The 25,715-nt window shown below is 38.1% G+C and overlaps 1 protein-coding gene across 5 annotated transcripts in view; it reads right to left on the bottom strand.

The window, feature by feature from the left end:
* ADAMTS3 (ADAM metallopeptidase with thrombospondin type 1 motif 3) overlaps positions 1–25,715 on the bottom strand; it is a 316,618-nt gene that overhangs the window by 269,319 nt on the left and 21,584 nt on the right. For all 5 annotated transcript variants that reach the window (XR_009185863.2, XM_058297220.2, XM_058297235.1 and 2 more), the window contains one exon: positions 16,722–17,128. Coding sequence is in view for 4 of the 5 variants with exons in the window: in XM_058297220.2 (XP_058153203.1) it covers positions 16,722–17,128 (407 nt within the window). In the remaining variant the exon portion in view is untranslated. The remainder of the gene's footprint in view (positions 1–16,721; positions 17,129–25,715) is intronic.

Raw genomic sequence — 25,715 nt, 5'->3', positions numbered from 1 at the left:
AAAAATAATCAACCAATCTAGTGATGGGAAGTAATTTTTGCTCACTGGGAACCTTGACCAACAATTCTGTATGTTTTTGATTATTAAAAAGTGGGAAAAATAATTCATTACTTAATAACACAGTGTGTTTGGTTCACAAAATATTTTAAAACATAAGGTCCAAGAAAGGAAAAAAAAGACAGAATCACTCATCTAATTCACACCCTAGTTTTTATGTATGGGAAAAAGTACAGAATGATTACAGCCCAAATTTCAAAGCATTCTCATAGATCAACTCTCTACTTTGCTGTAATGTTTCTACTTTTCTCCAAGCACAGCATATAAAAAGAGCACCTTCCTTCCCAGAAAATTTTAGAGCCATGTTTAGGGCCTGGGACGAATATGGATCAGAGTTTTCCCTCATCGTTATATGCTAAGTCTAGGTGTGGTACAACAGTTGAAGCCAGAGCTGGCACCAAGAGGCAGGTGACCAAAAAGACATCTCACAGTGGCTTAACTTTATCTGGACCCACATCACTATTCTTGGTTAGCTTTCTTGCCCTCTGGGAAGCCAGTTACTACCATGTGAGAGCCAGGTATGCAAAAATAAAGGAATATATGAAGCCAGGCAGGAAAACAAGAAATATTGGCATCCTTTAAACAAGATCAAGTATCCTGCAAGCCCAAAGGAAGTTTTACCCCAAGATTCCAATCGCTATGTTGAAAGCATCGTGTTTCACAGATACCGCTAAATAAAATGTTTCCCACTGTGTTTGGGTTGCTAACATTTGTGTAATCTCACTAAGTACAGTTCATTTTCTCAGGCTTTTCCTGCTCAGGGATCTGCATAAGTTCCACTATGTTCATATGACACCCCAGTATCTAATAATACTGTCCTCTGAATCTGTAAAAATCTTCCATTTTTAGGGGCATCACCAGACAGAAGTCGGCCTTCTAGAAATCTCCTACATTTTAAATTGGGGTTGGAAAGCTCTATCAGCTAACCAAACTCACCAAGACTCCAAAAGTTTGATGTCATTGAGGTTTTAAAACACGTTTTCTAGGGGAGCCGATGTGGTTTGGTTCTGGCTTCCCATATGAGGTCCCAGATTCAATTCCCAGCCCCGGTTCCTCAAAAAAATAATAATAATAAAAACAAAACATATTTTCTGGTAGCTAGTGCTAGGCCCCCACCATGACAACTATCTCCATTCCCCCTGAACTGCCTCCAAAAAGATGTAGAGCATAGGGACTCCTTGCTGTAGCCTTTTTTTAATAGAAAACTCGGAACTGGAAAACCAAAAGAAACAGTGGATATAAGGTGACTTATTAACCACCATCAAGTAAGAATAGAGATATGAAATGAGCTAAGTTGGGAAGCCTTTAGACAAGAGTACATACTATCTAATGCCACAGAACTTTCTATCTCTACCCGAAAAATGTCACATTCTGAGAATTATAATTCAAAATACCTGACCAAAACTAAAAGCCTGAGAAGGATTATGAAATTAACACTCATGTCTGGTTAATTCTCCATTCCAGCTAAGATATGGACTGCATCAAACCACTGAAGGGAAATGTTTCCTAAAGCAGAAGCTGTTTGCTGTGTGGCCCACTGAATGATTTAGGGCTGACTGTTTAAAACCTAGATAGTAACAATCAGAAGTGGTCATTCATGGTTACTATATCTTTGTCAGTTCTGAAGACTCTACTAAGTGGATCAAGATATTTTCAACTCATATTTCCACATAAATCCTAAGGAAGAACTTTCTATATGGCAGAGCTATATAAAACTAAGATGGATACCAGTGCGTTTCCAGTCCTTAGAAGTCTTCGGGAGGGCAGAGGTGAGTCTACCTATCAGGGAAGATGATGTTAAAGGATCCCTGCATCAGATGAATAAGATAAGCTTAAAAATACGGAATTTCCACCAAGGTATTCAGATATGCACTTCATGGAAGACTATTTTCCACGAATTTGTTTAAAGACTCAGGTGAATAACTGCAGTACCTTATTTTAAAGTTTTGTTTCTCAAAAATATGAAGTAAAAATGGCAGGAAGTGTTAAAATCTGGGCAATGAGTAAATTATTTCTATTCTATTAATTCTCTTTTTGGCATATTTAAAACCATTTTTAATTTAGCCAAATTAAATGACACTTGTTGCATATAATGCCCATACCATCGGATGACCTGCTCATGATTGGCTGGTGATGTCTTACCCCATCAAAAGATCAGGATGGGGAAATAGCTGTGGCTCAACTGATAGAACATCTGCCTACCATATGGGAGGTCCAGAGTTCAAACCCAGGGCCTCCTGACCTATGTGGTGAGCAGGCCCATGCGCAGTGCTGATGCGCCACACAGGGGTGTCCCCCACATAGGGGAGCCCCATGCACAAGGAGTGCACCCCGTAAGGAGAGCCACCCTGCATGAAAAAAAAAGCGCAGCCTGCCTGAGAGTGGTGCCACACATGCAGAGCTGATGCAGCAAAATGACGCAACAAAAAGAGACACAGATTACGGGTGTTGCTGACAAGAATGCAAGTGGACACAGAAGAACACACACCGAATGGACACAGAGAGCAGACAGGGGGGATGGGGATAGGGGAGAGAAATAAATAAATAATAAGTCTTTTAAAAAAAAAGGTCAGGACGTGATGTTGCAGTTTAAAACAATGACTTTAAGGCAGATTCACTGGTTAACTTGAATTGGGTAGTAACTGTTGTAAAGATACAAACTGTAGTCATACAAAAATAAAAGAGGAAATAAAAGCAAGAAAATCCTTGTTTGCAGTGTCCAGGGGTGTCAAAATACGCATGCCAGCTACTCATCAAAACCTGCGGAGGAATAAGCATGTCTGCCCTTCGGCAGAATGGGACAGAGAGCCTCAAAACAAATTCAGTGTGCAGTGAAATCAGATTCAATAGCACCAGAAGCAGCACCTCCCAGCTGGGGCGCTGCGGACAGGAGTCAAGGCTGCCCCGCCCCCACCGCAGTCTCGGCCCCCATTAGTGGAGGCTGCTGTTCTCCCAGCTTTCTTCTCCCAAAGGCCACCGGCGCCGGCGCGGAGGGACCAGCGGCGCCAAATCCCAGCGGACCTGAGGAGTGGGGCGGGGAAGCCTGCAGTACTTCTTAATTTGTAACCTTAATCATCACTACTATTATTACTGATCACAAAATATTCTGGGCAAATAATTATAAATGGAAAAGGAAGGAAAACGGATTGCAGTAACAATCTAATTTCTTAAAGGCCAACCTGTGAAAAAGTTGCATTAACATTCTCTGTAAGGCCTTGACCTGTCAAGCATTACTTTCCCTATTTTACTGAAGGATAGAAACATTAAAATGGTTAAATAACTCATTCAAAGTCACACAGCTGAAAGAAGGTGGAAACGGAAGTGGAATCCAGGCTTACCCAATTCAAACCAACCCCATGTCGATTTCCCTCAACCATATTATACAAGGTTTGACTTCCATCACCAGTGCTACTTAAATTTCTCCAAACCCAATCTTCAAAAGTATTATAACTGAATAGTTTGGCCACTGTTCCCCTACCTTAATGTTTATTGGTTATTTCACTATAAAATTCCAAATGTTATACTTCTGAATATGTTATAAAAGTAGGCTCTGACATTGAGATAATGTACTTCAAATCTAACAGGCTATATAATGTCCCTTTCTATTTTCAATATTACTGACTAAAGTTAGATCTCACTCAATGCAATTATATATCCCTGTTTCTTCCATCAATAAACTAGAATTTTCAGAAATTTGGTGCAATTATGGAAGATGTGAAGCTTTTTTTCTATACCTATTTAGAATTGACAATTAAATCACAACAGGACTAATGATAAGCTATTGATACATTTAGCAGTATTGTAGAATTGCTCAAAAATTAGCCAACTCCTTTGAAAATAAATTTTTTTTAAAGTGCATGAAAATCTGTTTTAGGATTCATTAAGTTTGCCTAACTTAAGAAAAAGCACATTTTTTTCCAAATCCAATAATTAATATATTTTGCAACTTGTTGATTGACAATAATGAGTTAAAATATCTCTTTCCAATTGCATTTTTCTGAATAATTTCTCTACATATTTCTAACAATGTTATCAACATAGAAATTAATTCATGTCACAGCCTCCTTCTTAATACCCCAGATCAACCCACATTGTGAAAGGCAAATTTAGTTATTAGCTTGTGCTCCACAGACCTGCATGTCAGTCTAGCTCCCCTTCCAATTCTGTGACCTAACAACAAATTGTCTTTGAATCCAAGCATTTAATTAAACATTAATTTCCTTTGTCCTTTCTATGATTTTACATATATATATATGTATGTGTGATATCACACACATATATACATAGAAATGAAGTACAGATACTATAAATGACATCAAATAAAACGGAACTTAATATCAAAATCAGTTATTGGCCAGTTTATTTGTTTTGTCTTTTGAGAGTTAAATAAAGTGGATCATGCCATTCTTTACCATCTACTTTTTACTTACTACCTAACAGTTCACCATAAACAAAAATCACTAAAAAGACATTTCTTCACAAAAATTGAAATGAAGTAAGGAATATGAACCTATGGTAAATATAGTGAAAAAGGGAGGTAAACATGCCAGAGGGAAAGACATTTACTAAACTGAGGGCACTTAATTGATCATACTTGAAAGTGCAGAGTTCAGATGATGGAAGAAGAATTCAGATTTTTCTAAATGAGATTTCACAACTCTCTCAGACAAAATTTTAGACATAAACTCCAGAAAAAGTGTTAATGGGGAAAAATAACCAGAGAAAACTCAAGAGAAAAGGCATCTTGACTTTAGAGAAACTGTTCTATAAAGACAAGCAACATAATTAAGGACCAGAAATCCTTGCCCTGAGTGTATCTTAAATGGCCATGTAACCCTGTCAATATCAACTAGATGTTCAGTGACTTCATCTTTGAAATATATCTCTAGGACCTACTATCTCTAGTTCACCTGAAACATATTTCTTTCTATATTTAGATAAATACAGACCAAGACAACCTTGAGTCTCCCATGTATTCATTATATACATTACAAAGTTCAGGAAATCAGCTTTCCCCATCCTCTCCCCATTCTTATGGTCATGACCTTGCAGAACCTCCACACAACTTCCCTGCCATCCTCAGAAGCTAATGGAACTCCTACCCACCTCATCCCCTGCCATTGTCTTTGATACTTTATCATCCATGTTTATCTTTTTAACTCACTGGTATCACAAATATTGCTTCTCCCTGATGCCTTCTACCATGCTTCCAGGCAGAAATCATTTTTCCATCATCAATGCTCTCACATTTTCTCTACTCTAGCCTTGGAGCATTTAAAGCATTCTGCCTTGCATTTTGTTATGCTTCTACATATATTATTTCCAGTACTCCTTGAAGACAAATGTGGTGCCTGGATTGTCATTAGTATGTGTAAGCACCTTACCTTTACTAGTACTCTAAAATGTTTTATTATTGGGGGGAATGTGGCGTAACATACGAACATAGGAGACTGTCAGGTATTTGGTTGAGAGTATAATGCTCAGAAAACTTTTTCAAAAATAAAATAAGGAAGGTTACCTGTTTAAGAGTTTAAAGGGTGTAATTCGATGCAGGACAGGCTCCTAGGGAATATGTGAATGCTCATTTTGCCATAGTGGGTTATATCATTGGATAGAGACCCATATAATGAGAGTGAAGGTATACCCACATCCTGGGGAGGACTGATGCCCTCAAATAGAATTGTATCTCTCAAGAGAAATGGTGGCTCCCAGTGCATTAGGTGGGTTGAGCATGTCAAGCCCTCAACACTGTTGCAAGTATCTCTGAACATGGCCCTTCAAGCAATGAAGATTAACTATCACTGTGGGCCCTAAAGGGAAGGGGAAAGAGGTATTGAAGAGATGGAACCAATGTAACTGTGTGGGCAATAGAAGTGTTCCACAAGACTACACAAGGATGGATATAAGACATGTAAAATTACACCAAAAATATATAGGGGCTGATAGACTAAAATGTAAATCATAATGTAAAACATAAGATAACTAAAAATTTAGAAAACTGTATAGTCTAAAATATAAATCACAATGTAAACAGAAATGTTACCTTGTTTGAAAGCTATTGTCTCAATATCTGTACATCGGTTTCAGTAAATATAGTATAAACATGTAAAAAGATTATTGCTGTGGAAGGGAAAAGGTTTTATGTTGGGTATGTGGGAGTACTGTATATTGTATATATGAATTACTATGATCTAAAACTTTTGTGAAGATAAGCTTAATAATTAGAAAAAAGAAAAGAAAAAGATAGGACATAGACACTGAGGAAAAGATGGAAGTAGTTGCCTTGCCAAATTGCATACAGGGCAACACTTATTGCAGTGATGGAAGGCAAAACATCAAAAACAAAGCTTTTGCATTTTTTAATTTTTTGATACCCCAATTTATTTTTACCTTAATTTTTCTAAATTAGTATATATTCTAAGTCTAACCTTTAAACTCATCACTATATTCCATTTTACTATTAATGGAACCTGGCAATACATTGCGCTTTACTTTTCCAGAAGTTTTGGATCACAGAGAGGTTCAACAGTGGCAGGGGACAAATACTGGTATTGGATGTTATTGACAGGGGACACATAGTTGGCAGGGAGTTCTACAGGGCATATATCCAGGGTACATAAAAATGTTTGGATATTTTCATAGTGGATACAATTAAAAACAACAACTGAGGAAGTGCTGAGTTCCTAGCCAGGGAAGCTCTATCACAGTCCCTAAAGGAACAGCAACAATCCCCCAAGTGCAACGGCAAAGACCAAAAAAGAAGGAAGGTCCAACAATGAGCCCTTGATACTAATGACTATGCTTGTGAGCCTGTGCACCTGAAATAAGAACAAGGCCTAGAGCTGCAGGGTGCCTAAGAGCTACCTCCTGAGAGCCTCCATGTTGCTCAAATGTGGTCAGTCTCTAAGCCAAGCTCAGCACGTAAATGCATTGCATTCCCCCCAGCATGGGACATGACTCCCAGGGATGAGCCTCCCTGGTGCTGAGGGATTACTACCAAGTACCAGCTGATGATGTAACTAGAAAATGACCTTGAATAAAAGGGTCAACTCGGACCAGCAGAATATCTCAGTCTACATATACTACCAGGAGTTAAAAATGCTTTTTGACCTGAATCAAAGGGGAAATGGAAAGGATATATGAGTTTATATGGCTATGAGACTCCAAAAAGAGCTGAGAGGTTATCAGAGGGGTTGCCCTTATGCACACCTCACCAGAGTCCCAGAGACAGATAAAGTAGATACAACCCCGGGTATTGGTTCTTCTGAGGGTTACAGAGACCCATAGGTTCTATGGTCATGACGGATGGAGTTCAGTGCCATATCAGCTGGCCCTACTTTGGAGTTTGTGTTTCTGTGTGATGGAGCTGGACTCAGATGTGATCTTTGTTCACAAGCCTCTCCTGTTACTTTTATCACAACTCAAGTTGGTGCTGGGGTTTAATGTATACCCAGGGGACCCAAATCTCTGGACTGACCATGTGATAGCCAGGCGCTGAGCCTCAACAGCTCCTACACTCTGGTTTATTGGACCTACCCCACTCAGCTAACATGGAGTTGAAGAAGGTTAACCACCACACCAGGGAGCCAAGAGTGCCTACAACTGAAAGCAGGAGGATTGCATCCAGCATCCATGTAGAATCTAAGCCCCCTCTTGACATAGATGTGGAGTGGACACAACCATTCCAAGGTCCACAAGATGGAGGAATAGAGTATGGATTAGAGTGGACTTACTGATATTCTGTTCATGAACTATTGTGATTAGTAATCGAAGAAAATGTGGCATTGGTGTGGAGAAAGTGGCCATGGTGGCTGCTGGGGGTAGGGAATGGGAGGAAGAGATGAGATATGGGGGCGTTTTTGGGACTTGGAGTTGTCCTGGGTTGTGCTGCAGGGACAGTTACCGGACACTGTATGTCCTCCCATGGCCCACTGGGTGAAATGTGGGAGAGTGAGGGCTATGATGTGGACCATTGACCATAAGGTACAGTGGTGCTCAGAGATGTATTCACCAAATGCAATGAATGTCTCATGATGATGGAGGAGATTGTTGTTATGGGGGGAGGAGTGGGATGAGGGGGGTCGAGGGTATATGGGGACCTCATTTTTTTAATATAATATTCAAAAAATAAATAAAGACAAGGAAAAAAAGTTATGTCTAAACCTGTAGTTGGCACTGTGGTTGGTGTATGCTCAGGAGAATTGAATCTATGGACTGTCCATGTGCCAGCTGGGTCCTGAGCCTCAGCAGAGTTGCAACACCTACTCTCTGGTTCATTGGATTTTCCCAGATCAGCTAACAGGGAACAATGACCACACCAAGGAACCAAGAGAGTCTACAACAGCAAGCAGGAGAATCCCATCCATCAGCCATGTGGGAAATAAGCCCCCTCTCAATTTAGAGGTGGAGTGGACATCGCCACCCCAGGGTCCTCAGGATGGAGGAATAAATTATGGATTAGAGTGGATTTACTGGTATGCTACTATAGAATTATTGCAACTCTAACAATGGAAGAAAGTATATCATTGATGTGGAGACAGTGGCCACAGGAGTTGCCGAGGGCAGGGAGAGGGAAGAAGAGGTGTGATATGGGGGCGTTTTGGGAACTTGGAGTTGTCCTGAATGATATTGGAGAGAGATGCAGGACATTATATATCCTGCCGTAATCCACTGAATGGACTGGGAGAAAGTGTAAACTACAATGTAAACTATAATCCATGCTGTGTAGCAGTGCTCCAAAATGTATTCATCAAATGGAATTGATGTGGGAGGAGTGGGGTGGTGGGGGAGTGGGGGTATATGGGAACCTCTTATATATTTTTAATGTGACATTTTGTGTGATCTATTTTTTTAATATATAATTAAAAAGCTGAGGTGACAAATTTAAACATAGTATAAATAATCAAATTTAATAAAGTATTTGAAAATAAAATAAAATTCTGAAATGCGAAAAAAGTTATGTTTATACTATCATGTAATCTGTTAAGTGTGCAATAGCATTAAGTCTAAAAAAATCAATATACATACCTTAATTAAAATGTGACACAGAGACATGAAGTGAGTATATGCTATTGGAAAAATGGTGCTAACAGACTTACTCCATGCAGGGTTGCTACAACCTTTCAATTTGTAAAATAATGCAGTATCTGCAGAGCACAATAAAGCAAAGTGCAATAAAATGAGGGGAAAAAATGCTTTATTTACTTGGATCGGTATTCCTGGGATCAGAGATTATTAAATCAAATGAATTTTAATTCAGTATTTTCAGTTGGGGTCCTAGAGTCAGGTTTAGTTTGCAAGGACTCTGTAACCTCAAAGCACGATTATGCACAAGGTCATCACATCAATACCTCAAAGTGCTCTGATCTTGATTTAATTATAATGTGCCCAGAAATATATATTTAAGTTGTGATCATCATTATTTTCAAAGCTCTTAAAACATTTCCGGAGTATCTTCAAAAATCTCTATTATATTCACAATGAAATCATGGTTTCCATGGCATCAAGAAGAATAGAAAGCATTACTCCCCAAGCCAACAAGGGAAAGTAAGGTTTGCAATTTAAAATTTACCTTTTTCATCAAATTTAATACCACCTTTACAGATTTTTTTTAATTTTATGATAACAAAGTTAGAGTAGATAATGGGAAATAAATCATAAATCAAATTGATGTAGATGAAATAAACACTGAACAGGTGGCATGCTTAAATAATCATGAATAATTTAGACGAACTACAAAATGACTACTAAAAAAGAAACATTTTTAAATTCAAAAAAGAAACCTTTTTGACCTGTTTTGTGTGTGTGTGTTTTTCATTTCCTACTTTATGCCAAGTCCACATCCTTGGATATTCTTTGTATAAATAAAGTAAAATCACACAAGAGAAATAGTAGCTGAAAAGTGTGGAAAGGGTTTAAATATGTATGGTTCTAGGCATATGCAAATTAGGTAAGAGATGCAAAAAATGATCAAGGACTGTGCCAAACCCTCCCTCACCACCCTGAATAAACACAAACTGGCATCCTATCAATTTGCAAAAGGCGGCAGGGTGGTAGACTTAGCCAACAGCCCAAGCCCAACATAGACAGGCACACACAACTAAGTGAATACCGCCAGATGCCGAAAGACTACTTCTGCTTGATCGAGCCTCCGGTAAGGAGCAATGAAGCCTGCAACAGCACTGGTTGTCCCAGGCGAATTATACTGGATGGCTGTCACCCATCCTTCATTTTGAAGGGGGCTACTGCCTGTTGTTTTTCTATCTTCTAAGCTGAAATTAAAGGGTATAGGTGCATTGAACATTGCTAAAATAGCCTGGTATATATGCCTGGACGTGAATCATAGTCTCAGCCCTTTGTTTCTCAAAGTATAAGATTCTAAAGAGACAGAGAAAAGGACCTTCTAAGGTCTCTTCAATTGGCATGTAAACCATGAAGACACACATTTCCCCCTCTGGCCCATCAATAAAGCACATGTAACCTGCTTATATGAGAGAAAAAGGTGAAAGGGGACAAGTTTCAGAGATTAGGTTCTGCCCATAAAAGTAGATGTTCAAATGTTAACATCTAAAGATCAGCTCTCAAAAGCCATCATTTCTAAATCCACTATAGATTGCCACAGACTTGTACCTATTTTCAGGATCTAACATTTCATTTGCCAAACTGAGCTGTATTTACAACCACTGGTCTAATGTTCTTGAGCACAGACACACTGGCTCAGAATACTTTTTTTAAGCCTCTGTATCCAGACTTACTGAAATAGGCATGGCAAAGCAAGGTTTTAAAGGGACCAAATCCAGGGACCATTTTCTTTACAAGCTTTACAGTTGTTCACAAACACTTCATTTGGTCCTGCCAAAAGTCTAAAGAGATTATAAGTTTCTCTGATATTAACTGTATGTGACTATTAGATATTTTAGAAAAGAGGTTCTGTTTATGGCTCCCAAATTACTAACCTCAAGCTTCAAGAACCTGTGCAACTTCTGCCCTAACAGTGAAGATTAATGTTAGATGCTTCAGGGAACCTGACAATGGGTTGGAATGAGGACAGAATAAGGGGAAGAAAAACTAAAACAAAGAGCATCCCACACCTGTGTTGTAACCAAACTTTCTCTGAGTTTATCCAGTTTACATATTAGTTTATTAGATAACCACTGATTTCATTTGAAGGAAGAATTCCAAAAGTTAAAACATGTTGAAAACTTGTTCTAGATAAATTCACAAGGAAACTGTTGATCTGGGTAACCCAGGAGAGTCATTAGCCAAAGCTCCATCATGTCAGTTCTTGTGCTCCCAACCAGTTCCCTCTGAAGACAATCCAGGGGTTATTAACCAAGTAAGCTTGTCCTCTAGTGTAGAAACACCTTGTTTCTTTATGTTATGAGACACATGACTTAAACCCACTAACCTTTATTTTGGAAAACGTGTAGAACACAGACTTGGGAGCACAAGCTGGTTAAACAGTTATGATTGGGAGCTGCTACTATGCACAGGGGAGATTTAATGTGTTACAGAGGGCTGCCAGGACTCAGTATAAAAGAAATCCATTTGCAGCTGGAATTCTAAACTACAGGTGTCTTCCCACAAGAAGCATGTGAAATGCTCATCGCAGTGGTGCCTCACCACTGAACTCTCATTTCAGAGATGTACAAACAGAGAGATAAAGCATGCCAATGCTCCCAAGCTAAAGATGGCCAGGAACACAACTTAAGATTGACAAACTGGGTTTATTATTGGTTGCAGGAAGGCAGAACATACACAAGAGGGAACCATGAGGCACCTCAGTAAGAGAATGAAACAACCTTTTGCAGGATTTGGCCTTTGGCTTGGTAATTTGGGGGAGTATCCAAAGAACCAGGGCTTTGTTCTGGATTGGATGCTGTCAGAATGCAGGGACAAATCTATAATTGTATATCTCAACAATTCTAATCTATAGGGAGGGCAGCCTAAAGCAGGAATAAAGCTGTAGCTGAGGAAGAATAAGTAGTCATTCATAATGGATAGTCAAGAACAGGAAAAAGTCAAAGATTAGATATTGCCCTTGAATATACTGGTTAGAACTATTATCAATTTATTTGTGAAGAAGACCTTGATGTTGATTTCAGAAACCCACTAATATTTTTGTTATTAAACATACCTGTGTCCAGATCTCACTTTAGACATAGCTCTGGATGTGTCATTCAAGGCATTCTTCTGTTCTCTTCATTAATGCCTATGTTAAAGTACCTTTCCTGTGGCCATTTCAAAGTTACTGGAATAGGTAGATTCCTGTTTCAGTCAAGCTTCTGATGTCCAGAATGTGTAAATCCAGCTAAGCAGCACTGCTTTTCAAACTAACAGTGGTGAAGAAAGTGTCCATCTCCACTCTTTCCCAGACCAAGATTTTTGCAAAATACAATTTAAAAATGAATTCCAAGAAAAATTAAAAAACACATGAAAGTTCATCCTCCAATTTTTTTTTATTATAAGACCCAACATACTTACAATCAGTCTGTCAAATTGCTATAAAAGTTTCTGAATGCTTAGTGTCTTACTTTCTGCATTTCTCTTGTCATGAATCTGAGTCTGTGGACCACACTTTAAGTAGCACTGGCTTATAGAATTCTTTTTTAACACAAATTAATTCTGCATGGATGTGCTACCCATTTCAGACTCACATAGCACAACACAAAGTAGCATAAAAGAAAAAATATATAAATAAATTTCACTGAGGAGGCCCTTGCTACAAACCCTCCAACCTTACTGAATAATGAATACCTGTGGATGCTTGCTCAATGTAACTGCTTCAAAGGCACATGTAGAAAATCAGATCACTGGAATCCTTTCTACACCAGTCAAAAATTAACCTAATCAAAAGGTTTAATTTCCTCATCCAGGTAAGGTTTCAATGGCATTCTTTTCCATATCATGAGAGTTAACTATATGCTAACAGTATTTTTAGGCCAGAAGTGGCTGTTTTAAAACAATTTGGATTTGATGATAATCCCAGAGTCTCCTAAAGTAATGTACTTTATATCCCATCACGTTAATCTTTGGAGGTCAAGAAGGTCAAGCTTAAATCCCCATATAGCAAGTTAAAAGGACAAAAAGGTTTAGGCATCAGCTAATCAGTCAGTTCTCTTCACAGTCTCCTCAGAATTCCCACTTCATCTCTGATAAGGGCCTATCCTCATTCAGCACAATCCTGTAATTTTAAGAATTTATCCCCAGCTTCATGAAGCAAGCTGAATCACTCATAAGTGGAATGGCATGACAGAGAGATTATTTTCTCAAGATTAAGCAAATTGCCTATTATCTTCTCTGTGCTTCATATTAAGACCCTCCCTGTGTTGATCCAGTAGTTGCTAGTGTTATTCCTCCGATTTATTGATCTTAAAAATCAACCACATACTCTCCATAATTCTTGCCTCTTCCCTCCATATTCTGCATTCTTCCTCTTGGAACATAACTTCCGTGAGCTGGAAACTCTAGAAAAGGCTTCCATACACAGCACTTCCAGTATGACCCACCATTTTCCTGAATCAGGCCCAGGGGTTTTTTTGGGCCACTTATCTCTGCTCAGAAACTAATCTCATTCATAAAATCTCTCCAGAGATAAGACCCTTAATCACTATATTTTAAGTTAAACATAATTCTAAATTTTTAAAAATTTAGAATATATACAATTGCAAGATATTTTGACAAGTAACATCTTGGAGCAACATGATAATGGGAACCATAATTATTTTTTTCACCATTACACAGAACCTGGGATAGTGCTTATCCATAAATGGTTTCCAACACATATTTTAAAGTAAATTATTTAATTAATGGATCAAAAAATTTAGCAAATGAGTTTTAGTGAACAAAGCTTTATAAATACATAATCTATGAGTGCATAGCTTGAAAATGAGAAATTGGGGAGTGGATGCAGCTAAGTGGTTGAGCACCTGCTTCTCATGTACAAGGTCCTGGGTTCAATTCCCAGCACCTCCTTAAAAAAAAGAGAGAGAGAGAAATTAATCCTAATAAGTCACTCATACTTTATATCTATTTTCCTCTTCCTCATAACAACTTAATTGTCCCAGATTTAGTATCTATGGTTACATAACTTGACATGTAGAATAAAAAAATGCTGATTGCTAACTCAGTTTTATCATTCACTATGCTAGTCCATTAAAATAATTTCCATTTTTTTCCTTCCTTAAATTGATTTTCAAGCCAAGATGCCATGTTTCAAATATTAACTGAGAAGATAAAAAGAGCATGATTCTTAGATTTAAAACTGAAAAATAATGTTGAATTAAGACTTATACTCAAGATATTTATTCAAAAGTATTATAAAACAGTATATCTTTTCTGTAATTTATTTCCTTTTGTATCTTAGTGTACTGAATCAAAACTCTTTCAGTCAATACTGAAATAGCCATCTTTCCTAGAAAGGGGTTTTTTTTTTAACTCAATGACATTTAATTCATACCTATTCAATCTTTTATGTAGGAAGAGAAGAATTTGAGAGACTCCATACACCTTCAAATCCCAGAACATGATCCGGACCAAGTGTGAGGATATGGATCCTGATCTAATGAAATCCAAGTTGGAACCTTGGATTTGCTACAGGTATGCTATGTACAGTTTCCTGTGCTGGTCTTAAAAACCCTATGGAATATCAAGAGGTAGTACAAACCCATAAAAATAAAAGTCCAAAGCATAATGAATTCACCAACATTTGGTAAAACATATGGTCTCATAATTCTATTTGGCTGGGCCTATTCACAAAGAGAACAATAGCAGAACATTCAAGGGATCATAGGAAGTCCAAACAAGGTAGAATAAGCACAAGCAGGAATTTGAGGAATATTCTGAGAACTCCCAGAAGCAGGGGTTTAAATTAAAGAAAGGGTTCTGAACAAGACATAGCAGCCCGGCAACCATGAAAGAAAAATGGTTGCTCTTTTTAAACAAAGACTTGGAGTCAACTGTGAGTGGAAGAGACATAAACATTGACACAATTTTCAAACAACATCTGCGGATACAAACCAAACAAAAATAATTCACATCTGCAAAGTACATAGAGAAGGGCCAGTTACTCTTGGCCTCAAGAGCAGAATTGAAAAGCAATAATGTGTATTTTATTTGAAAATAAAGAAAAAAAATGAATCAGAGCCACCACACAGAGACTGATCTCATGCTCAGAAAGTACTGTTATTAGTGTCATCTCATGTAAAATATCAATATGGGTGATACTGCATATATAAGACTGTTTTTACAAAATATAAATAAACAAGAGAATAGGAAACAAAGTATAGAGAGATTGAGAAGTGATGAGTTTTGTTTGTTTGACTGTTTCTTGTTTTTTAGTATTATTATAATTATTGTTACTGGAATAATGAAAATGCTTTAAAAATTATTGAAGTATTGAACGCACAACTATAACTACACTGAACAGCACTGATTGTATACTTTGAATGGTGTAGCAGTTTGAGATTATTTATGGAATCACCCAAAAGAGAGATTATGTTTGTAAACTGGCCAGTTCCTCTGGGTGTAATACCCTTTGTTTGTATTAAATTCAAAGTTTTTAAGTTTATTTAATAAAATCAATTTAGGGCCTTTGATTTGACCACATCAGTAGGTTGTGACTCAGGGTTGAGTCCCTGCCCCCATGGTGGGCTGATATAAATGGAAACTCACTCAAGAAGACATGGGCAGAAAGCTTCACAGATACCAGAGGAGAGAAGGTTCAAAACAGCTAAAACCCCAGGAAGAAATGAGCCATTTGCCTGAGAGTTTGCACCCAAAAAGAACAGAGCAGCTGCTAAGGCCTGGAAGAAACCAGCCCTATGCCAGACTGATATAGGAAGCCCTAAGAGGCAAGCCCCATGCCAACCTACAGCTGAGATCAGAAGAAGCTGGTCCATGGAGCCTTAAGAGGAAGAAGGAAGATCAACCACCATCTTGCCTCAACATGTGACAACAGACTTTGGCGAGAAACAGCCTTGGGGTGGACTCTATAGGGTCTTGTAACTAAGCTTTTACCCCAAGTAAATATCCTTTATAAAAGCCAACAGATGTCTGGTTCTTTGCATGAGCAACTCTTTGGCTGACTAATGCAGATGGATTTATGCTTTATTAATTTAAAAATAAAAAAGCAAGAATAACCAAAAAAAAATAAACAAATAAGTAATGTTATGTGGACAGATTCTGTCAGAGGATCTGTTCATTTCCCATTTTAGCATTCTATGGGGAAGCTAAAAATGCTTTCAAAATACTCTAAGAAGATAGCCAAAGTTTCCAAATAATAAGGGAAATACTACCATTTTGAAGAAATCTACATTTCTTTAGAAAATGTTCAGAAAATTTTGGAAGAAATTATTAGCATAATCACTGATTTTCAAATTCTAGACTAAACAAATATTAACAAATAAAATTCCCCATGTATGTAACACATGTAAAAAAAATAAACAAGAAATGCTAAATAGTTTTTTTAGAATGTCTTCATGCAATAAATTAAACCAAGGCACACATCTTTGACAGAAAATCAAATGCTTTGTAATGCTTTTCCACGAGCTTAAAATGTAGTAATGAGGTTTCCTTTCTACCTCTATCTTCCAAATCATGCTGAAGCCATGCAATGCTCCCAACACCTGCACACACACATACACACAAAAGGGAACGAGTCTTACCAGACCATCACAGTTGCTAATGGCAACAGAGGTTCCTGGAATGTCCATGATATCACCAGCATAAGCACAGTTAGCCTGCAAAGGCTCTGTTTTCCAGATCCTTTCTGAAGTACTTCCTGGTTGATGATCATTAATGGGTTCAGTTATATTCCCAGGTACTAGAGATGTCTCATGCCATTCTACAATAGCCCCAGGAGCTACTAGTTGAGTGTTGGGCTTTAGTCGGAGATGAAAATTTCTTCCAAATGCTGTGATGTTAAAAAACAATTGCTCAGGATTGGAAGACACATCCCTCGTTGACCTCTTTTTGTGATTTGCAGAAAGAATATGGGAGAGATAGTGTCCTTCTAGATTTGTGCTGACTGGAGTCACCAGCTCATACTCCCCATGTCTCTTTAATGGTAAATCTGTGGAGTGAAAAACAGAATTGTAAAATTCTGTGCAACAAGGGAGCACAGCAGAACACAGCAAAGGAATAAAGTGCCCAGGTCACAAGACCTCACTCCAATTTGCATGACAGACAAACTCCTGAATCATCCTCTAAGTACAGATTTTTGGGAACTCAAATCATTTCTCAAATGCACTTAGGTAACTAAGTGTTCAATGAATCATTTTTTATTTTAAAAAGCTTATCATGACATGAATATTCACATCTCATGTATTTTTGAAAGCATGAATATATTAAGCTCTATAAAACTATATCCGACTTGCTTACAACATGACATGCCCCCAATTAATTTTTTTTCACTTTATTTTTTTTTAATATTACATTCAACAAATACAAGAGGTCCACATATATCCCCCACCCCACTCACCCCACTCCTCCCACATCAACAACCTCTTTCATCATCATGGCACATTCACTGCATTTGGTGAATGCATTTTGGAGCACTGCAGTACCACATGGATACTGATTTAAATTGTAGTTTACACTCTCCTTCAGTCCACCCAGTGGGCCATGGCAGGACATACAATATCCAGCATTTGTCCCTGCAGCACCACCCAGGACAACTCCAAGTCCTGAAAATGCCCCCACATCATATCTTTTCCTCCTTCTCTCTACCCTCCACAGCTACTGTGGCCACTTTCTCCACATCAATGCCATAATATCTTCCAATACTGATCACAATAGTTCCATAGTAGAACATCAGTAAGTCCACTCTAATCCATACTCTATTCTTCCAGCATGTGGACCCTGTTATGGTTATGTCCATTCCACCTCTATATCGAGAGGGGGCTTAGATTCCACATGGATGATGGATGTAATTCCCCTGCTTGCAGCTGTAGGCACCCTTGGCTCCCTGGTGTGCTGGTTGACCTTCTTAACCTCCCTACTAGCTGGCCAGGGTAAGTCCAATAAACCAGAGGGTAGGAGTTGCAAGTCTGCTAAGGCTCAGAGCCTGGCTGCCACATGGACAGTCCAGCGATTCAGGTCGCCTGAGGATACACCCCCAGCACCAACCACAGGTTCAGTAAAAGTGACAGAAGAGGCATGTGTAGAAAGATCACATCTGAGTCCAACTCCATCATACTCAGGAACACAAACTCCAAAGTAGGCCCAACTGATATGGCATGAACTCCAGAGCCATCTGCCATGACCATAGAACCTGTGGAACTCTGTAGCCCTCAGGAGAACCTGTACCTGGAGTTGTATCTACTTTGGCTGTCTCTGGGACCCTGCTGAGGCATGCGTAAGCATGACCCCTCTGATAACCTCCCGACTCTTTTTTGGAGACTCATAGCCATATAAACTCATTTGTCCTTTCCATTTCCCCCTTTTATTCAAGGTCAAAAAGCAGTTTTTAACACCTGATATTACATGTAGGCTGAGATATTCTGCTGGTACCCCCAATTAATTTATTAGTGTAACTGACACCTGCTACAAGTTTTTAACCAAGTTGCTATTATGTGGAAGAAATTATGCTGTTTGGTTTAGTTTTTTCCCTGTAGAAATCCTAGAAATCACATTAATTACAACAGCTATTTTATGTTATACCTACCATGTGCCTACAGTTTATACATTGTATCTTACAATGTTGTAATTTATATACATTATTTCTATCATGATGCCCCTAACAACCATTCTTCAAAGGTAAGGAAACTGAGATGGTGTGGGGAGGGGAATGATGTGCACAAAGTCAAACAAACATGAAGCTCAAATATGAATCCAAATGCCACGCCAAAGCCCATACACTTATTCTGCTGCCACCATGCTGTGCCCCATAATCATGAGCATTTTCAGAAAATGAGGAGAATGGGTAAAGAAGAAGATAATTATCTGTAAATTTAATATGCAGGCTCTGGTTAGTCAAGAGGGGATAGTAAGCTCATATTGCACTGTGTTCTTTACACAGACACCTTTTTGAACATGAGCATGTATTCAGAGTCCCCCTTAAAATACTGGTATCCATGTAGATGTTAAACTGACTTTCACAATTAGAACTTAATTCCTTTGACTTAGCCAAATGTGAGTATTATGCCTACTAAAATGCAAACACCCTTAGAAAGACAGCATTGAATGAACCATTTATGTCTTAATATAAATAATATTTATATATATTAAGCCAGAAAACAGTGAATATTGGAGAAGGAAAACAAGGGGGGGAAAAGGATGAAAAAGAGAGCATGGAAGTGAAAAGCTGAGAACATGAATTTTAAACTTCTGAAAAATAAAAAAGTAAAAATAAATTCTAATCCAAGACTAATCCTATGATGTGTTAAAGTGCACTGAAAAAACTACAATTCTCAAATATTGCTCACCTATATAAACTGCATATTTTGCCCCATTTTCATCCATGAATTACTTAGAGATTTATAAATGACCCTACCACCTCCTTATAGAATCACTATGTTTTTGTAATTTTCCTGGTTAAATACCTCAAGCAATGTATAAAGTACCAGAAGACAAATGAATATGTTTTGCAACTTGGAAATTCTCTGGGTGCATGTTTGTTATCATTATGCCACTTATAATAACCAATATATTTAAACAAAATATCCTTTATTAAATGGGTAGAACAAGTAACACACTTGTAAATATTTACTAGGCAGAGAAGGATTGAGGATTGTCGAGGAACAGAGTGAAGTGAAGCCCCGCTCCAAGACTGGTGTCAGCAGTAGCACATTCTCTGCTTTGAGGGTTTTTTCTGTCCTACTGAACAAACTACATTAGTCATGAGTGTAAGCACAGACACAAAAATTTAGTCTGCCTTTCAACCAAATCCATGGTGAATATTTTTGCAAACTGTGGTTTAGACAAATAACTCAAAATTTATGAAATGAACTCAAGTGTCACAGGAGCACAGTGGAAGAGGGGAGTTTCCAAAGTAAGGATGGATCAAGCCCTTGGGTGTAGACTATCCCCAGATTAAGGAGCTTCCCATTCAATTGTTATTCCCAATTCCACTAACACAAGATATGCCATGGTCTCTTGTCAGTTGGCTTTGTCCAATATATGTTAAGTTAGTTATGCAGGTAACCGGAGATCCTTTGTTAACTTTGTGCTGCTACACACTATCCAAGGCCCATGAGTCTATGAGTTTCTGGCTATATCAGTAATCTGCTATAACTATTTCTCTAACCATTTGAGGGGAAGGAGAATGCAATGCTTAATTTTAATGTATGGATTTCCCATCTTCACTGAGGAGATTTCACACAACCCAAGTCTAGACAATATAGATGCCTGGATTAAGTGACTGGAGAACAAGAACATTTAGGAAGAACGAAAGGAATCTCCTCCACACCCAAGAGGATACCCAGGGCCTCATGCTTACAGTAAACCATGCATCTCTAGATTATCTGGGACCATTCCCAAATTCACTGTCAGACAATATGTTCTTATTTTTTATTCAAAAATAAGGATCAAAAAATAAGTACATTTCTATGGAGCTTTGTCTTTCCTAATGCTAAATAATAAATCATTCCTAAAATATACACAAAAGAGATGTTTCTAAAGTTAAACTGAACGAGTCATTCTCCAGTTGGGAAATAAGATAACCCAGGGAACAAAGTATGTTAGCAACCCTTAATGCTACCCATCCTCCTGGGTAGTAGTTAATGAAACTGACAAAGGAGCTACCCAGCCACATATCATTTAGCAGCCTAAGAATCAGGCACTGCGCTTTATGCTTGAGAATATATTATCTCTAATACAACAGTCAGAGTAGGCAGGTATTATTATACCTCTTTTACAAATGAGAAAGCAGGCCTAGAAGGCCCAACCCGTAACGAGCAAGTAGGCAAAGGAAATTTTCAATTCTCAAGACAATATTCTGTGACCTTACTCACTTCAAATACATGGAACATCTTGCTGTAGATTTCTAATTTAAGATCTAACTTACAGAGAGCCAGATATGTTCAAGGAACTGGGCTTCCGCCTACCACATGGGAGGTCCTGGGTTCAGTCCCCACTGCCTCTAGGAGAATGTGAGCAGGCATAATGGGCAGGCACGGTGAACTAATGCAACAAAACAACACAACAAGGAAACACAAAGAGGAAAGAGAATGAGAAACAACAAAGCAGGGAGCTGAGGAGGCTCAAATGATTAAGCACCTCTCTCCCACATGGGAGGTCCCAGGTTCAGTTCCCAGTGCTTCCTAAAGAGAAGATGAGCAGACACAGAGAGCAGACAGCAACCACAAACAATGGGGGGGGGAGCGTATACATAAAATAAATCTTTAAAAACAAAACAAACAAAAGATCTAACTTATAAAGGGAAACTACAAAGAAAATGGTGATGCTCTGCCTACCCACAGCCAATCAACCAATGTTTCCTCTGATGTAAATTCAATTATTTCTATAACGGGTTCTTAAGATTCTGGGTCTAGGTCTTGAAAAAAAATTAAAAGGAGATGCTCAAAGCTATAAGAAGCGTTTTTATTCCTATGTCATAATCATATAAGCAAATTAAATAACACATTTTACTGGCCAAACTACTTCCAGAAAGTAGTACAGTCTATGGTTAAGGAATGAACCACAGTTTCAGAAATCAGCAAATTGAGTCAATGTATGACCTTGAAACAGTTCTTTATTTTCTCTTAGGCTCTGTTTCCCCAACTGTAAACTGGAGTTTAGAAATAGTTCCAACGTCACAGGTTTGGATAAAGGTTTAAACATGATTATACAAAGGATTCAATAACTATTAGCTATTATTAACTTAAATGTAAGTTAGCAACTCATTAAAATAATGCCCATGTTTAATTTTAAAATGTGAAACTATACAACTGTCAGCTGAGGTTGCCGAAGCATCACATCAATAAGTATATAAAGGTTCAATGGGTCATAAGTTTCCAAGTACAAAGGTATGCCATCATTGGAAAGTCACATTGTGATCACAAATTACCCAATATAATCCAGATGCAATGATTATTCTACCAACCTATTGGCATCTGTGCACATGTAACCTGTCTCCCTCCAGTTACTACAGATGAACTCTCTATTTATGCAAAGAAGGTTATTGGAAATTTGGTGGTGATTGCATTATAACTGTAAATTGCTTTGTGTAGAATTAACATCTTAATAATATTTAGTGTTCCAAACCAGAAACACAGAATGTCCTTCCATTTATTTACGTTTTCTTTGATTTCTTTTAGCAATGGTTTGTAGTTTTCCACGTACAAGTCTTTTTTGGTTATATTTATTCCTAGATACTTGATTCTTTTCATTGCTGTTGTAAATGGATGTAAAGGGAAAGCTTTCAGTTTTTCACAAGTGAGTATGATGCTAGCTGTGGATTTTTCATATACTTTTTATTGTGCTGAGGAAGTTTCCTTCTATTCTTAGATTTCTAAGTGGTTATTTCAAGAAGAATGCTGGGGGAAGCAGACTTGGCCCAGTGGATAGGGCATCCGTCTACCACATGGGAGGTCCACATTTCAAACCCCGGGCCTCCTTGACCCATATGGAGCTGGCCCACGTGCAGTGCTGATGTGCGCAAGGAGTGCCCTGCCACGCAGGGGTGTCCCCTGCGTAGGGGAACCTCACGAGCAAGGAGTGCGCCCTGTAAGGAGAGCCGCCCAGCGCGAAAGAAAGTTCAGCCTGCCCATGGTGCCACACACACAGAGAGCTGACACACAAGATGACACAACAAAAAAAACACAGATTCCTGTGCCGCTGACAACAGAAGCAGGCAAAGAACACGCAGCAGATGGACAAAGAGAGCAGACAACAGGGGACTGGGGGTGGGGAGGGGCTGGGGGGAGAGGAGAGAAATAAATAAAAAATAAATCTTTAAAAAAAAAAAGAAGCATGCTGGATTTTTTCAATTGCCTTTTCTGAATCAATTCAGAGGATCATGTGTTTTTCCCCATTCGTTCTATTAATGTGATGTATTTTCCTATGTTGAACTGCCCTTGAATACTTGGGATAAATCCTACTTGATCATGGTGTATAACTATTTCAGTGTGTTGATGGATTTGGTTTGCCAGTATTCTGTTGAAGATTTTTCTATCTATATTCATAAGGGTTTTTCTCTGTAATTTTCTTTTCTTGTGGTATCTTTATCTGGCTATGGTAACTGGGTAATGTTGGGCCTCAGAATGATTTAGAAAGTGTTCCCTCCTTTTTGGAAAAACTTGAGCAGGATTGGTGTTAATTCTTCTTGGAAAGTTTCGTAAAATTCACCAGTGAAGTCATCTTGTCCTGGTGGGACTTTTTGATTACTGATTGAATCTCTTTACTTGTTATTGGTCTGTTGAGATCTTTTATTTCTTCTTGAGTTAATGTAGGTAGTTTGTGTGTTTCTAGAAATTTGGCCACTTCATCTAGGTTATCCAATTTGTTTGCATATAGTTCTTCAAAGTATCCTCTTATAATTCATTCTATTTCCTTATGGTTGGTAGTAAGTAATGACCCTCTTTCCATTTCTGATTCTAGGCATTTGTATCTTCTCCTTTTTTGTCAGAATTAAAGGTTTATCAATTTTATGATATTTTCATGGAAACAATTTTTTGTTTCATTGATTCTCTTCATTTTTTTAAATTCTCTAAGTCATTGATATCTGTTCTAATCATTGTTATTTCCTTCCTTCTACCCACTTTGGGTTTGGTTTTACTTTTTCTAGATCCTCCATTTGTGAGGTCAGGACTTTGATTTGTGACCTTCACTTTTTAATGTAAGCATTTAGAGCTATAAATTTTTCTCTCAGCGTTGCCTTTGCTGTATCCCATAATTTTTTGGGATGTTGTGGGGTTTTTTTTAAATTTGTTTCAAGATATTTCTTAATTCCCACTTAGAGTTCTTCTTTGACACATTAGTTGATTAAGACTATGTTGTTTAATTTCCACATATTGGTGGAGTTTCCTGTTCTCCATCTGTTATTGATTTCTAGTATCATTCACTGTGGTTGCAGATGATACACTGTATGATTTCAGTATTTTTAAACTTACTGAGACTTATTTTGTGACCTCACATGTTGACTATCCTGGAGAACAACCCATGTGCACTAGAGAAGAATGTGTATCTGCTGCTGTTGGATGAAGAATTCTAGATATGTCTATTAGGTTTAATTGATATACCCTATGGATCTTTTGTCTGGATGTTCTTTCCAATATTGCAAATGGTATACTGAAGTCTCCTACTGTTAATGCAGAATCATCAATTCCTACCTTCAAATCTGTTAATATTTGCTTCATATATTTTGGGGCTTTGCTATTAGGTGCATATATATTTATGTCTTTTTGTTTCATTGACCCTTTATCAGCATATGTGACCATCTTTGTCCCTTTTAACTTAAAATCTATTTTATCTTATATCAGTATAGCCACTCCAGCCTCCTTTGGTTACTATTTGCATGGTACATATTTTTTCCATCCTTTCAGTTTCAGCCTACTTATGCCTTTGAATTTAACATGAGTCTCTTATAAAGACCATATGGTTGGGTCGTGCCTTTTTTTTTTAAAGATTTATTTTATTTATTTCTCTCTCCTTCCCCCCCTTCCCATTGTCTGCTCTCTGTGTCCATTCACTATGTGTTCTTCTGCATCTGCTTGCATTATCTGGCAGCACTGGGAAAGTGCATCTCTTTTTTGTTGCATCATCTTGCTGCATCAGCTCTCCGTGTGTGCAGCACCACTCCTGGGTGGGCTGTGCTTTTTTCACATGGGGCGGCTCTCCCTGTGGGGTGCACTCCTTGCATGTGGGGCACCCCTACGTGGGTGACACCCCTGTGTGGCACGGCACTCCTTGCATGCAGCAAAACTGCACGTGGGCCAGCTCACCTCATGGGTCAGGAGACCCTAGGGATTGAACCATGGACCCTCCACATAGTAGGCAGATGCTCTATCAGTTGAGCCACATCTGCTTCCCTGGGTCATGCTTTTTTAATCAGTTCTGCCAATATCTGCCTTCTGACTGTAAAGTTTAATCCATTTACATTTACAGTAACTATTGATAATGCAGGACTTCTGCCATATTGCTTCTTGGTCTTTGTAATTTATATACCTTTTTTGTCCATCAATTCTTCCATTAACTCCTACTTACACATTTATTTTACTTTTCATAGTGTACCATTTCGAGGCCATTATCATTTTATTCTGTATATTTTTCATTTTCGATGTGGCTACCATGGAACTTATATTTGACATCCTAAACCTATAATAACCAAGTCTGATTTGATACCAACTTAACTTCAATAGCATTAAACATACCTGTTCCTTTATGCCTCCATCCCCCTACCTTTTTGTTGTATTTGTCATAAATCATATCTTTATACCTTTTTGTTGTATTTGTCATAAATCATATCTTTATACATCCAAAACCATAGGTTTATCATTATTTTTTATGCATTTGCATTTAGAACCTGTAAGGGGTAAATAGTGGGTAACATAGTAAAAAACACAATTCAATAGTACTGGCATTTATAATTACCCATATGGTTAGCTCTACTGCAGATATTTCTTTGTGCCACTTCAATCCACTGTCTAGTGTCATTTCTTTTCAGCCTGAATCATTTCAACTGCCTGGAGTCACTGATCTTTCCTCTGCTAGTTCCAATC

The sequence above is a fragment of the Dasypus novemcinctus genome, chromosome 1 (assembly GCF_030445035.2).
Source record: "Dasypus novemcinctus isolate mDasNov1 chromosome 1, mDasNov1.1.hap2, whole genome shotgun sequence".
Taxonomy (NCBI): domain Eukaryota; kingdom Metazoa; phylum Chordata; class Mammalia; order Cingulata; family Dasypodidae; genus Dasypus; species Dasypus novemcinctus.
Note: the sequence above shows the minus strand (reverse complement) of the source record. Positions and strands in the feature narration are given on the sequence as shown.